The 14,875-nt window shown below is 43.0% G+C and overlaps 1 protein-coding gene across 1 annotated transcript in view; it reads left to right on the top strand.

Annotated features, from left to right (window-relative positions):
• Positions 1-11,323, top strand: part of KIF27 (kinesin family member 27) — a 156,464-nt gene extending 145,141 nt beyond the window's left edge. The window contains exons 17-18 of the mRNA XM_073633656.1: positions 3,894-4,049; positions 4,170-11,323. Of these exons, the coding sequence (XP_073489757.1) occupies positions 3,894-4,049; positions 4,170-4,630 (617 nt within the window). The 3' untranslated portion in view covers positions 4,631-11,323. The remainder of the gene's footprint in view (positions 1-3,893; positions 4,050-4,169) is intronic.
• Positions 11,324-14,875: the final 3,552 nt, after the last annotated feature.

Below are 14,875 nucleotides of genomic sequence, written 5' to 3' on the forward strand. Positions count from 1 at the left end.
CAGATGGATATCGATGTCCTGGTCCTGCTCACGAGCGCCGCCCACTCAAAGATGATATCTCTGCTTCAGCGTCAGGAGGGAGACTGAAAGAGAGGATTATTCTACGCAGCCTGAGGTGGGAAGTCACACCCCAGGATGGATTAGATGATCCAGCTTCTATGCAAGACTGGTTAGATTTCTTCAATGGGGTCGGACGGGGCTACTAGGTATTCTCTTTGTCTTAAACAATCTTTTGAAGGATTTTGACATTCTCTCCGCCATCTCTTTGCTCGGTCTTAGTTCTTCTACATCTGAATCCCAGTCAGGTCACGGAACACCTCCAAGACAGGGAGGTCTATGGATGGAGTTGGAGGTGTAGCTGTAACCTGGTCTTTTTGTTCTTTAAAGTGGTTGTAAACCTCAGATATGAAATCTGAACAAAGCACATATTTCTATAGTGTCTACTTGACTCTCTCCAAACACTAAGTGTCATTTCTCTCTGCTGTCTAATTCTTCTGTTATCAGCAAGGGTCACTACTTCTGACCAGTTTTCCTGATGCCAAGAGCTAAAGAGGTAACAGGGGAGGGATCTCCAGCACACAGCTTGTGATTGACAGCCAGAGCTCTGTTCCTGTGTGAAGCTCCAATCCGCTCTCAGAGCTCTTGTGTAGTGTGTAACTGCAGCTCTCCACCCCCTGCATTGTGAGTCTGTGAAAAATCCTTTTTATCTCTGATTTTTACATGGATGTAGAGGACAAATGGCTGCAAATAAACAGGTAAAATTTATGTAGGAGGATTTGTCCCACCTCTATGTATCACCTAAGGCCAGTTACTTCGCTGGGTATAGGTAAGGGTTTACAACAGATTTAAGTTTTGCATGGTGGATCTTTAGGCCTCAGTGCTGGTATCAGTTGTAAGGTTCTTCAGACGTGCTGTAGGCTCTCTTGAGCAGCCCTTGTTAACATCTGTAATGTACGAATTAGAAAATAGGATTTTTGCTTTACCTGTAATCCTTTTCTTGGAGTACCTCTCCTCTGTTCTTATGACTCTCTTCTACCATTACATGCTGCTAAACTGAGGCACACTACGAGAAGGGGTTATACTGGGCTGTCCATACAGCTTTTCTTACTAGTGTCCAATTTCCTGAAGGTGGTAGTATAACCCAGTGTTTCAGAATACTATCCTGTGTCCTGCAAAATACTCCAAGACAAATTTTTGTAGCAGAGATTTGCAAATATTTATGTGATATTAACTGCCACAGCTTTTTCAAAGCTAAAGACTTAAAATTGCTACAAGTGGCTGATACTTTTGGATGCAATAAATTTGGTGCACATACACATTCAAGGTCTTTATCTGCCTTGGGTGAATTTGAGCTGATGCATCTCCAAGCTTGAGTGGTCAGATTGATAAAAGTAACAGGCAGACTTTACAAAGGCTATTTGTTATGGTGGTGTAACCTTACATATATTTGTAAATGTATGCATCCAAAAACTCTGTTGTAAATGTTGGTTTACAGCAGGCATCGCTAAATGGTGGACTGTGGACCGACCCACTGTCCCATCCAGACCGCTGCAATCGCACCATCTAGGAGCCGCGTCTTTCCCCCAGCCTTTGCTGGCTGTCATTATCATAGCAGAGCTGAGAGCGAGGGGCAGGAAAATTCTGGTTTGAGGGTGGGAAACACAGCAGCACTGAAGGGGTGGAGGGAGCAGGATCTGCCTGAGTTGACTTTTCAAGTTAACCAACAGATGATTGGTTGCTAGGATGCAGGGCAGTCCCAGCATACAATCTCCAATTTCTTAATGTGAAAAGTTTACCCCAGCAGCTCCCGCTCTCACCCTCTGTCCAGTGCTGCTGTGCCCCCCCGCCCTCAGTCCAGGACTGTCCTGCGTCTTGCTTCCGCTCTGTGTAAAGTATGAGAGTAAAGGGGGATAGAGGACAGTGCTGGGGTTATGCGAAGGGGAGCAGTACTGTGGGGAGAGGAAGGTGTGAAGGGGGTAGTGCTGTGAGGGGGGGGGGGGGTGTTATGTGAATGGGGAAGAGCACTGTGGGGTGGGAAAGGGGGTGATGTGAAAATGGAGGTGACGTGAAAGGGAGGCAGTGGTGTGTGTGTGTGTGTGTGTGGAAGGAGGTGATGTGAAGGAGGAACAATGCTGTGATGGGGAGGGGGGGGAATGTGAGGGGGGGTTAATGTGAAGGAGGCAGGTGAACAGTACTGGGAGGGAATATTGTGAAGGAAGCAGAGGACAGTACTGTGGGAAGGGGGTGGAGGCGTGATTTGAAGAGATGGTTGAGGACACTGCTGTGAATAAAAGGGGTGTGTGATGTCAAGGGGTTGAGGGGGTGATGAGACAGGGGCTTGAGGACACTACCATGAAGGGAAAAGTGTGATGTGAAGGGGACTAAAGACACAGATGTAAGAACAGGATTGTGATAAAGAAGGGGAGGGCTGTGATGTGAAGGATCTTGGTCATCACCCAAAAATGTGATTCGGACCTCTGCTGAAAGAAAATTTTACGGATTTTAACCCCTTCAGATCCGCGCTATAGCCAAATGATGACTACAGCGCGGATCTGCTTTGCCGGGAGGGCGTCAATAGACGTCCTCCCCTTTGCATGCTCGCCACACCCCCCTTAAGGGAGCGCAGCGGGGCGTGCAATGATCACCCGAGTCAATGAGAATCGGGTGATCACAGATCGGAGTAAGGGGTTGATCCCGTTCCCTGACTGCTGATCACGTGATGTAAACAGAAGATCGGTAATTGTCTTTTTTTTTTTTTTTCTTCTCACGCTGACAGCAGCTTCTGTTGAAGGGACGTCGGTCGCGAAGAGGAAGAGGCGAAGCCGCCTCATATGTGCCGACCAGTACCGCCTGCCAGTGCCACGAATCAGTGCCCACCAGTACATCAGTGCCAGCGATCAGTGGCACCTATCAATGCCCATGAGTGCCACCTACCAATGCCCACCAGTGGTGCCAATCAGTGCCAGCTATCAGTGCCAGCTATCAATGCCCTTCAGTGCCGCCCATCAGTGCCACCTCATCAGTGCCCACCAGTGTTGCCTTATCAGTGCCCATCAGTGTAGCCTCATCAGCGTACATCAATGAAGGAGAAAAATTACCTGTTTGAAAAATATATTAACAAAATATAAAACGGTTTTGTTTTTTTTGTTTTTGTTTTTTTTTAAATTTGGTCTTTTTTAATTTTTTTAACAAAAAATAAAAAACCCAGAGGTGATCAAATACCACCAAAAGCACGCTCTATTTGTGGGGGGGAAAATGATAAGAATTTCATTTGGGTACAGTGTTGTATGACCGTGCAATTGTCATTCAAAGAGTGACAGCGCTAAAAGCTGAAAATTGGTGTGGGCAGGAGGGGGGTTTAGGTGCCCAGTAGACAAGTGATTAATTCAATACCCCTAGTTTACAGTTTAGATGTTTTAGGGCTACCCAGCAGTGTTGAGTGCTAGGCAGGTTTTGCAACAGTAAGGACTCATTTCGATGAGTAATCTGAGGAGTTTAGGATGCTGCATTTAGAGATGTCTACACACTGCCTCTGGGCACACCAGTACTCTGTACTATTGGCACATACAAACTGGCCAGTTTATGTGCAGCCAGAAATCTTTCCTTGACACAAACAGCCTGCGTCCAAGGGCAGTCAGAGTCCCTAGTCACATTTAATAGCTCTGATAAGCAGTTACGTGTAGACAGCAGTGGCACCTGTCATTGATTTGTACAGGCAAGGACTACTCACACAAACTGTGTGTATGCCCATCAACGAGAATAGCTAATTTTTGCAAACTGCCGCCACAGCTCACCCATCTAACTGAGCTTGTGTCCACCTCCAAGAGTTTACTACTATTGTCTCTGCTTATAATATACTACTATAGTTGATCAATTTTATACTTCTACCATAGATAACGACAGTGAAGTCACTGCAGAAAACACCAAAATATATGAAGCAAAGATTGAAGAGCTGGAAAAAGAGCTTTACTTTTACAAGACTACCAGCCGAGAATTGAGAAAAAGGCTGAGGGACTTGGTGGGAGAATCTAATGTGACCACTTCTAAAAGTAAGTTTTATGTTTTCCTTTCTTTTTCATCTCAAACAATACAATCTGTTGTCTTTTGAGCCGCAGCCATACAAAATGATCACAAAGGAGATAATTAAAGTTTTTTGTTTTTTTTTTAAGACAATGGCTCTAGTGACGCTCCTCAAAACAGGAACGAACCACCACCAGTGATGACTAAGGAGCAGAAATGGGCATCAAAGTTTGAAAACTATAAAGCCAACAGGAAACCTAAAGACACTGCAAATAACAGGATCCAGCAAAACATGACCAGACTTGGAGATTTTGCTGGGGCTGGAGAACAGGTCTCCGAATCGTACAGGCAAATCAGAAGGCACTTCTCTTCTGGAGATGACCCAGAGGACACCGTAGAACCACATAGCATAAAGTCTCAAGCTCAGCCTCTTACGCCAATGACAAGAGCAGAAATCAACAGATCACCCCTTGTAGTAAATGCAGTGAAACTGTCTCGACGAGAGGTGCGGCAGATCTCTGTATTAGAGCTATCAACTAGACGCTCTAGCATTGGATCCATAGTTGCAGATTCAATTGAACTTGCACAGAAGTCAACAGACTTTAAGTAGTAAGTTGAAGGAAACTTGTTCAAAGTAGCACTTCAGCATTTTCTTTTGTGAAAACAGAAAAGTTTAAAAGTCACTTGGCAAACCAAGGCCACTTAATTTTTTTACCACTTTTTGTAAACTTATATTAAGAGCAATATGGAAGGTGCAATTGGTGACCTTTTAGAAAAATCAATTTACTTTATTGTCCCTGACCTAGAACAACAAGCATGTAGCAAGAGAAATCGTAGTTAAGTCAGAACACCCGATTCATATTTATTCTCCAGGTCAGTGATTTAAAATTTTGAAACCATTGGATCAGCAAGAAATCTGGGCATCTAGCATCTTAAGAAGGACATGGCAAGTCCATTCACAGCACAGGTTTTCTTTAATAAGAAAATGCCAGCACTAACTTTTGGACTACCATATTGTTATCACTGTGTATTTGAGATTGTTTCAGTGGCGGCCCGTCCATTAGGGACGCCCGGGCGCCACCCCCTCTCTCCTCTCCACCCCCTATATGCAGTGAATAGATTCATGCATAGCACCCTATCCATGTGTCCGGCCCCTTTCGGGTCACCGGACACATGAATTGCAGCGGCCAGGTTTTTTTTTTAAGCACCTGATTAGAGCCATATGCTCTAATAGGCTTCAAAATAGCGTGGGCTCGAGTCACAGAGCATGCATCCTGAGTTCACCCAGGTGTTTTGCAACAGCGAATGAATATTCGCTATTGCAACACGTATCCTCCTCCCGGCCAATCGGATGGGGGGGTTGGGGTGGCTGTGTGCATCTGTGCCGCTGGCCGCGCGCGCGGGGGTGTCGCTGGATGAGTCTGCTGGCGAGGGGGGGTGGTTGATTGATTGCCGCCCCCCCAAAAAAAAAAAAAACACGAGCCGCCACTGTTATGTAAATGAATTTGTCTAAGTTTATTTGTATTTATGATTTTCTATAGATAAAGAGCAAGTAATGTGTTACTTTGTTATGTTGCGTGGTTGAAAAAAGTTAAAAATACATTCTGGATTCTCTTAGTTAAATGCCCACTATTCCTAGTAACAGCTTTACTTACATAAAACACATACACTTACTTGAGACATACAGTAAAAGCTTCCAGATTTTTTATAACTTTAGATATTGACAATCACTTTGTGCTAATGTGTAAATTATTGTCCTCTGTGATCTTAGCCACTCCATTTTATATAGGAATGTTGTTATCCAACTGACGTGGCAAAAGTAATAACGTCTGACTTTTAATTTATTATGTGTATGTGTAAAAAAAAGTTTGGAAATTTTTCCTAAGTTATGTTTAGGAATGCTCAGTTTAGTTAGTTTGGAAGAAAATAGAATTCTGTGCATTCAAGATCTGCTCAAAAACATGTCTAAATCTCCCTTGCTTCTGAACCACAATCCGCATTCTTATTGCGCTCCAGAGGCTACTGACAAGTGGTGGAGAAGCGATGCAACACCTCCTCACTACAGTTCACCTGTTTTACCTCCATTTTTAGTGACTAAGGTGCCGCAACTGTGTGCACTGCACTTGTTGTGGGGCATTTGTGGCACTTCCCCATTAACTTGAATGTGTAGCATTCGGCAGGCTTTCCATCCACCTATTGCTACAAGTCAGGTCAACTTTGCCGTGGTTGTGAAGTGAAGCATGTAAACACCCAGTCTGCTGCCTATTGCAGTTTATGGGAGGGCGGTTGGTGGGTGGCAAAAACGTGGCTCGACCACGCATTTTTGCCTCCCCCTCCCCCATAACCATAATTCTAAACGAGGCCTAAAAGTGCCTAAACCTGCAGGAGCAGGAACATATAAACACGGGACAGTGATCGGGGGGAGCATACTTCCCAGTTAACCTCTCCTATGGTTGAAAGAGCAAAACGCAGAAGAGCCAGCGTGCATGAGGACTTAGAATATACCATGAGCTGTGCATGCACGCCAGAGGGTTACATCAACCCAGCGTATCAAGAGGCCAACAATCCTGCGCCCAGAAGAAACTGGAAAAAATATTTTGGGGCCTGCAAGGGAGCGCGCAGATGTAGGCGGGTATAGTTATGCTGTAAGGGTGTGTACAGACTTAGTTTTAGATGCAATGGGTAAGGATTGGAACCACTGTCAGTTTTATTGCTGTGTCTCCGCTGGAGAGATTTACCCTCTTTATTTGTCTTGGTAACCGTTGTCACCGAGACAGAAAGTGATCGGAAAGCCAAAATTTTAGAGTTGTCACCAGAACAAGTGGTCAAAGCAAATGTTCCCATGGTGGCACCTGTACCAGTAACAGCTGTCTACAAGAACAAATTATCTCACTTATACACATATTTCCACTTGCATCCTGTTGCGTCTGTGGGACAGGAAGTAAAGGAAAACCTTCCCATTGACAAATACGGTAAAAAATAAACTGACATAGGTTTTAACTCTTTCTTACTCTATCCAAAATTGGAAAAAAAAAGTTGCGGCTATACATACACTTTAATTATAAATAATTTTGCAGCATAGTTTGTCCAATCATAAGCTCAGCTAGTCATTCTGTATTTATTACATGATCTGAATAGAACGAAATATGAACAATGGTTACAGAAGCAAATACAAATTGTTTGATATAGGACAAAATTGACCTTGTCAGCCATGTGTGTTCAACAGGCTAAGGGGAAATTGATATCAGTGTTGTTCAGCAGAATTAGTGTTGGGTTTATTACAATATTCGTCCCCACCCAAGCTGAACACACAATACTTAACTCCTTGCTGTCATCTCCCCCTGGCCCTTTAAAATGAACTGAGTGCCAGGAAGTGGGCTTATGGATCATGTGACCACTGTAATTGTCTATCACAGTGGTCACATTATCAGAAGCTCCTAATTGTAAACCATGGTCGGGATCTGTCTGCTTAGTCACTGTGTTGGGTGTGCGCAGTGACAGCACTCCCAGCACAGAAAGCCATTCCCCATAAATGCATATGTGCAGTGGCTTGACACTAAAGCCCACTGCCCCAGCTGCCGCATATATGAGTACGGCCTGCAGGAAAAGGTTAAGTGTATTTCTTATATGTGCTGGTAAGCTTCTAAAAATTATACCCATGTACCTATACATGTTCTCAGCATATATTTTCTTATAAGCTACAATGCCTTTTATGTTTACCAGTCTATTTGGGGGAAAAAAATTTACATGAAAAAATTAACATAACGTTTATTATAATGATATAAGGAGACCTTTACCCAGATCTTAAAAAATAATAAAATAAAGGTGCCTTTAAAAATGTATTGAAATGACAATGAAAATGACAATTTACTGTTTCCTTGAATTCGTAATTTATTTATTTTTTATACCAAATGTTTTTTTCTCAACTGACATTTTTGTAAGAGCAGAGGATATCTCCCTTTACTTCTTGAAATTCATTTCCACCCCTCTTCCACATGGACATTCTAGAAGACTCCAAACTCTACCTGTAAGCCTAATGTTACGGAAAAAGAGAGGATCTGGCAGTTTGCAGACAAGGTTTCCCTGGAAGGCACCGGTGATGTAGTCTTCCCAGGGGACATCTGTGAGTACCTGGCTAAGTACTCAGTGCCTCAACATACCAGAAAGTGGAATGTAAATAAATGTAAGTAACAAAATAAATGGTTTATTCAAAAATGAATTCCGGGTTTTTGGAAATCATCCACTTTAAAGGAACAGGTTCACTTAAGTTTAGGGCAACAGGATAACATTACCAAATTATAATGCATTATTCATTTGCTATAGCTTACAAATGTGTGTAATGTTTTTTAGATAAATCAATGCAGTTCTGCTTAGACTATTTGCTGATTTGAAGTGAATGGGCAAAATTAGAAAAAAATAAAAACATTTAGTACATCTCTGTAATATATACAAATCTACCCAAGCTTATTTTCATTAAAGCAGAACTTCACATTGCCTTCCATCCACCCCTCCTCTCCTCTGCTGGAGAAACTGGGCATTTTTTTTGTAAAACAGGGCTGGCCCATAGCCCGTCCACGCCATTCCATTCGTTTAGGCAAATGACGTGCACTTTGCCCGCTTTGCGTCCTGGGATATGTACGTCTCATATCTCAGGAGGCATAGTCCTTCATTGGGAAAGGAAGAGGTGTCGGGGCCAGGTGGTGCATCATCGATGAAGCTGTCAGGTTAACATAGAAGAGCCGACAGCTTACAGATTGAAGTCACAGAAGGAAAATGCTGGATCTGCTTTGCGGGTGAGTACCTTAAATGTGCAGGACTTGAAACCAGGTAAATTGGAGTTTAAAAAAAAGGGGGGTAGGCTCCAGTGAGCTCTTAACTTCCTGTGTACTTTGCAAGTGCTGCATTAAATTCAAAACAGTGTTCTAACACTGCCCAGTTCTGTCTGCAGACTAAAGTCTCATTCAGATGGGCCTTGGCACCCATACTACAGGAATGCCGCATTTGTCTTTTGTGCCTGCAACTGCCCCATGGAAATGGATACTGACGCAGTGGCTGCACAGACAGCCTCATGTCAAAATTAGCCAGGTATGCAGGTGCAGGTCCACAGACCTGAATGCACACTATCCGAATTAGATGTTGTCACACTGGGGTTTATTTACTAAAGCTAGAGAGTGCATAATTAGTCACAGTTCTGCATAGAAACCGATCCGCTTCCAGGCTTTATTGCCATTAATTGAACAAGCTGAGGTTAGAAGCTGATTGGTTTCTATGCAGAAATTGAAATAATTTTGCACTTTATAGCTTTAAATAAACCCCACTATAACAGGAAGTGTGGTATTGATTGGATTACAAGGTGAAAATAAAGGAAAAAATCCTGAAAAAAGAATAGAGACATTACATGAAAGGACCACTATGCTCTTGTATTTTTGTTCTTGAGTTTATATACTTTTTTCTTAAGTATATACCCATAAGTTTGTACATGCGTATGTTATATATATATATATTTTAAAAGACAGCTTTAACAAGATCATAACAAAGCACCAGGTAAAACAGAAAATTCAGTAATCATTATGTAATGGCTACTTTACTGCATCTACGTTTTATGCTGGGACAAATTTGCAATAAAAGGCAGTGCCCATATCATGCTTCAGCTGATAGCAACCCCTAAAGCAGGATTTCCCAAACATTAAAGTGGAGCTTAGCTTACCCTTTTCCTTCAGCAGTCCCTATCCATTGCCAGTCTTCGACCACCTTTGCGTATGTGCAGGAGTCAATCACCCCAGCACATGGAAACCATGCTGGCAATGTAACCTGAGCTGCGCATGCATACATACTAGAGAACACTGCAAGCAGGCAGGAAGGTGTAGTTCATTGCAGAAGAGACCTTGCATGTCTCTTCTGCAAAAAAGAGCCTGCCTGTTTATAGTCTGTGATAGAGCAAACTTTAGTTCTGTTTTAAGCTATCGTATACTATCGGCATGATTTTTCTGTGTATCTGTCACTTGTAATCATGCTGTTCTTTATTTGCAGTACCCTTCTGTACTATCTACCTACACTATAGCAAATATATCCCTTTGCTTCAATACTAATGCTGTCACTTGAGTCTGTTTAACATGAACCTCCCAGTTCTCTGATGCAAGCACCATGTGCATCTTGAGAGTTCTGATATCTAAGCAAGACCTAAATTTGGACAAAATAAATTTAGACCTGTTGACCACAGTGGTGAATAATTATGACTTCATTGGTTAAAAATTCTGACTTTTCACAGGCTAAATCATTGTGTTTTTGCTATAGCTGTCAGACCTCGTCTGTCAGAGTAAGCACCCTAATTGATCAGAAATTTCAACTATTCTGCATTGGGAAAAAATTGTCCAAAAACTTGTCTGCAGAGCACATTTGTCTGTTTTTTTCAGTGCTTGCCATTGCAGTTGAATTGAAAAGTGGGCGCTCAAAGAAACAGTGAATGTTAGAGGAAGTAAACCCTGATGGGTTTTACTTCCTCTTTGTTCCCCTGCAAAGTAAAAGCATAATGGGCTAGTATGCATCGCATACTAGCCCACTATGTGTCATTTACCTGCAAACGAAGCCTGCACTGTCCCCGCTGCATCCATCTTCACCCCTCTTCCTTCCAGGCCGGCTGCGGACTCCAGCTCTGTGACTGGCCGGAGCCGAGTGACGTCACTCCCGCACATGCATGCGGGAGCCGTCGTTCACGGCACTTGCGAGTGAAGAAACGGCGCGGAGGGTCATTTATGTCATCGGCACATGCGCTGTGAAAAATCGACGCAGTGTACAGATATTTCCACTACCTATAGGTAAGCCTTATTCTAGAGACTTTCCTATAGGTAAAAGTCACAATCAGAGGTTTACAACCACTTTAAGTGTGTCCCTAGTTTAGTATGCGTCTGGTTGAAACAGATAGATATAATGTAGCCTGCCTAAGTTGTGTTTAATTTTTTGTGTTTTGCTACATTCCTAAGCTCAGTTTATTTTGCCAGCTACTATTTAAAAGACTACAGTAGTCTGAGTGATTGCCCTTTTCACTAAAAGCAGCAAACAGCTGTGCATGCTGATATACTGTAATCATCTTACTTAGTAAACAGTTGTTGCTTACTTACAATAATTGTTTTTCCACTTCCTGGTTGAGTGAGGCACTGGTGATGTAACCCTGGCCTCACACCTGCATCCTGGGAAGTTCCTGTCACATGTTCCAGAGGTCTAGACCAATCACAATTATGAACATTTCTGGGACTGTAAGGCTAAAATTATTTACAGCATTAATAAATAAACTCTTAAAACTGCAGTTGTCTTTATTGTGTCATTTCCTAAACTAACAGAATACAAATTTGCTAATGCTGTTCAGATGTATATGTACAGTAGATAGTATGAATGGGAAATGGAAAAACTGCGCTCTGAGATGATGAAAAGCAGCTGACACTCACTAGACAAATCATGTAAACAAATAAATAAAATATTAGTACAGTGCTTATGGTAACACAAATGATAATGCCGTACAATGAGCAAGTATTAATGAAAAAATATTGTGGTGCCCGGATCTACTGCACTAATAGTATACAAGTATTTAGATAATTAATATAGTAATGCCTCAATACACTGTTTGTGTTAGTGCTACGACCCCTCCGTTGTCACGAACGTGCTGACGTCACGCTGACATGTTTCGTTAGCCAATGACAGCTAACTTCCTCAGAGCAAGGAGGAGCTGAAGATGCTGGCTTAAAGCGGAGTTACACACAAAAATGGAACTTCCGCTTTTCGGAACCCTCCCCCCCTCCGGTGTCACATTTGGCACCTTTCAGGGGGAGGGGGGTGCAGATACCTGTCTAAGACAGGTATTTGCACCCACTTCCGGCATAGACTCCCACGGGAGTCTATGCCTCTTCCTGTCCCTCCGCGCAGGTCCCAGGAGATAGCGGGGACCAGTTATGATGCGCAGTGCGACTCGCGCATGCGCAGTAGGGAACCGGGAAGTAAAGCCGCAACGTTTCACTTCCTGATTCCCTCACCCAGGATAGCGGCGGCAGCTGCTGAGAGTCGAGCGAGAGATTGGCATCGGCTGCCAACATCGCTGGACCCTGGGACAGGTAAGTGGCCATTTATTAAAAGTCAGCAGCTGCAGTATTTGTAGCTGCTGGCTTTTAATATTAGTTTTTTTTTAAGTGGAACTCCTCTTTAAATAGCCAAATATGTGACTGCAATATCTTGCTTTGGCCACTAGATGTCATCTAAAAACAATAACAAAATCAATAATTAATAATGAAAAAGGAAAACAATAATAGTAATGGTGGGTGATAACCCCATCGTCCTCATTCATTAAATTCAAAATTAAATAATATATCCACATCTTCTCTTTTTTTAAGAGCACTGTGTCAAAGTCACCTCTTCTCATAGGCAGATTAAGTACATATATACCCTTTACTTTTAACCCCTTTGGGTCTCCCCCATGGGAGCTTATTTCTTGATGCTTCCGATGTGTTTGCCAACTCTGACCCGAAGCTGTCTTTTTTTGTTTTTCCCACATAAATCTTATTGCATGGGCAACTCAACATGTGCACTACTCTAGTTGTAGAGCAGTTAACAAATTGTTTGATCTCAAATTCTTTTGTGCCATCAGAGTTGGCGAACACATCGGTTTTGTGCACATATATTTGCAGATCCTACAGTGACCGCATGCAAACATCCCCGCGACCGGCTTAAAATTACGCAACCAATTTTTATTCTGAGTCCTCTGATACTCAGAATGTACTAGTATATCATTCAGATTTCGAGCCTTTCTTGCCATCATAAGGGGTCTCAACCCTACGATATGAGCAAGTATTAATGCAATAAATGTGACATGAAAAACTGTTACTATGCACACAATTAGCAAAACGTGAAATGCAACAGCAAATTCAAATGTGAATAACATGCTATGATCAAAAAAGCAAAAATGCTAATAAATGTATAACATTAAATGACTCCAAGGAAGTCCATTCAAAATGAAAAGTGAATAATGGATAATGAATAATAAAAAAATAGTCCACCAAGAAGTTGAAATCCTTAAGTGAAGATGAAGATACCCATGTGAAGGCACAATAGAAAAAACACTGGTCACTGGTTTGTGCAATCCACCACCAAGGAGTAAAATGGGCACGCTTACCAGAAATTGTGGACTCATATGCTGATTTGTAATGAGTCAACCAAGCATATGTGAGGTAATACCTCAACCTCGTCCAAATGTATCAGATGAATGGTCTGTATACACCCCGTCACCAGTTGAATGAAGAGGTTCCACTTTAACCACTTCCCGCCCCGGCCCATAGCAGATGACGGCCGGGCGGTGGTTCAGTTATCCTGACTGGGCGTCATATGACGCCCGGGCCGCCTCGCACCCGCGGGGGCGCGCATCGCAGCGATTGGTGGAGCGGTGTGTCAGTCTGACACACCGTTCCACCGATATTGGTAAAGAGCCTCTGGCGGAGGCTCTTTACCACATGATCAGTCGTGTCCAATCACGGCTGATCACGATGTAAATAGGAAGAGCCGTTGATCGGCTTTTCCTCACTCGTGTCTGACAGATGCGAGTAGAGGAGAGCCGATAGGTGGCTTTCCTGACAGGGGGGGTCATCAGCGCAGCCCCCCCCCAGATCACCACACTGGACCACCAGGGATCGCCACTAGGACCACCAGGGAGAGGGGCAACATGTGGATGGCCAGGTATGTACTCCATGGCCATCCACATGTGCCCAGTCAGTGCCCACAAATGGGCACTGATTGGCACCAGTATATTGCAGTGATGCCCAGCAATGCCACCCTTAGGGGTATCAGTGTCATCCGTGCCACCCATAAGTACCCATCAATGACACCTATGAGTGCCCATCAGTGCTACCTATCAGTGCCTGTCAGTGCCACCTCATCGGTGCCCATCAGTGCCGCCGTATTAGTGCCCGTCATTGAAGAAGAAAACGTACTTATTTACAAAAAATTTTAACAGAAACAAAGAAAAACTTGTTTTTTAAAAAAAATTTCGGTCTTTTTTTTATTTGTTGCACAAAAAAAAGAAAACCGCAGAGGTGATCAAATACCACCAAAAGCAAGCTCTATTTGTGGGAACAAAATGATAAAAAATTTGTCTGGTTACAGTGTTGTATGACCGCGCAATTGTCATTCAAAATGCAACAGCGCTGAAAGCTGAAAATTGGTCTGGGCGGGAAGGTGTCTAAGTTCCTGGTATTGAAGTGGTTAAACAGACAGACTCCCAACGGACAGCAAACATTAGAAAGGAAGGCCGCTCCCGAACATGTATTTAGGGAATAAATGGCCACACATAGTTTAAACATGCAACTTCTTCCTGAGATCTCTGACCATTATTTAACGGGAAGAACTTCCAAACAGGATTATCCTCCAGTCCTTTCCCCTCCAGCGATCTGGAGGGGAGTGTGTTCTCCTGGATTCCCCCCACCCGCCAACATCCGCATGGAAGAAAATCATCGGGTCTTCAGAAAAAAACTCTAGACCCATCTCTTCTAAGAAACAGGACTAACAGCACGGATCAAGTGCCTTGAGGCGATTCAGTTCGCATTGCAGCGCTATACAAATATTTCATTCATTCATTCACCAGTCTATAGACAGGAATGAGGCAGAGTAGAGGAGCCCCTCTTCTTTTCTTCCGCCTGCAGTTTCCTCTCCTCTCGGATACAATGTAACTCAATTTTCACCCAGCAAGAAAAAAAAAAACACATACAACATATGGAGTCATTTAACCTTGGAGTCATTTAATGTTATAAATTTATTAGCATTTTTGATCATAGCACGTTATTCACATTTGAATTTGCTGTTGCATTTCACGTTTTGCTAA

This window comes from Aquarana catesbeiana, linkage group LG01, assembly GCF_042186555.1.
Source record: "Aquarana catesbeiana isolate 2022-GZ linkage group LG01, ASM4218655v1, whole genome shotgun sequence".
Classification (NCBI taxonomy): Eukaryota; Metazoa; Chordata; class Amphibia; order Anura; family Ranidae; genus Aquarana; species Aquarana catesbeiana.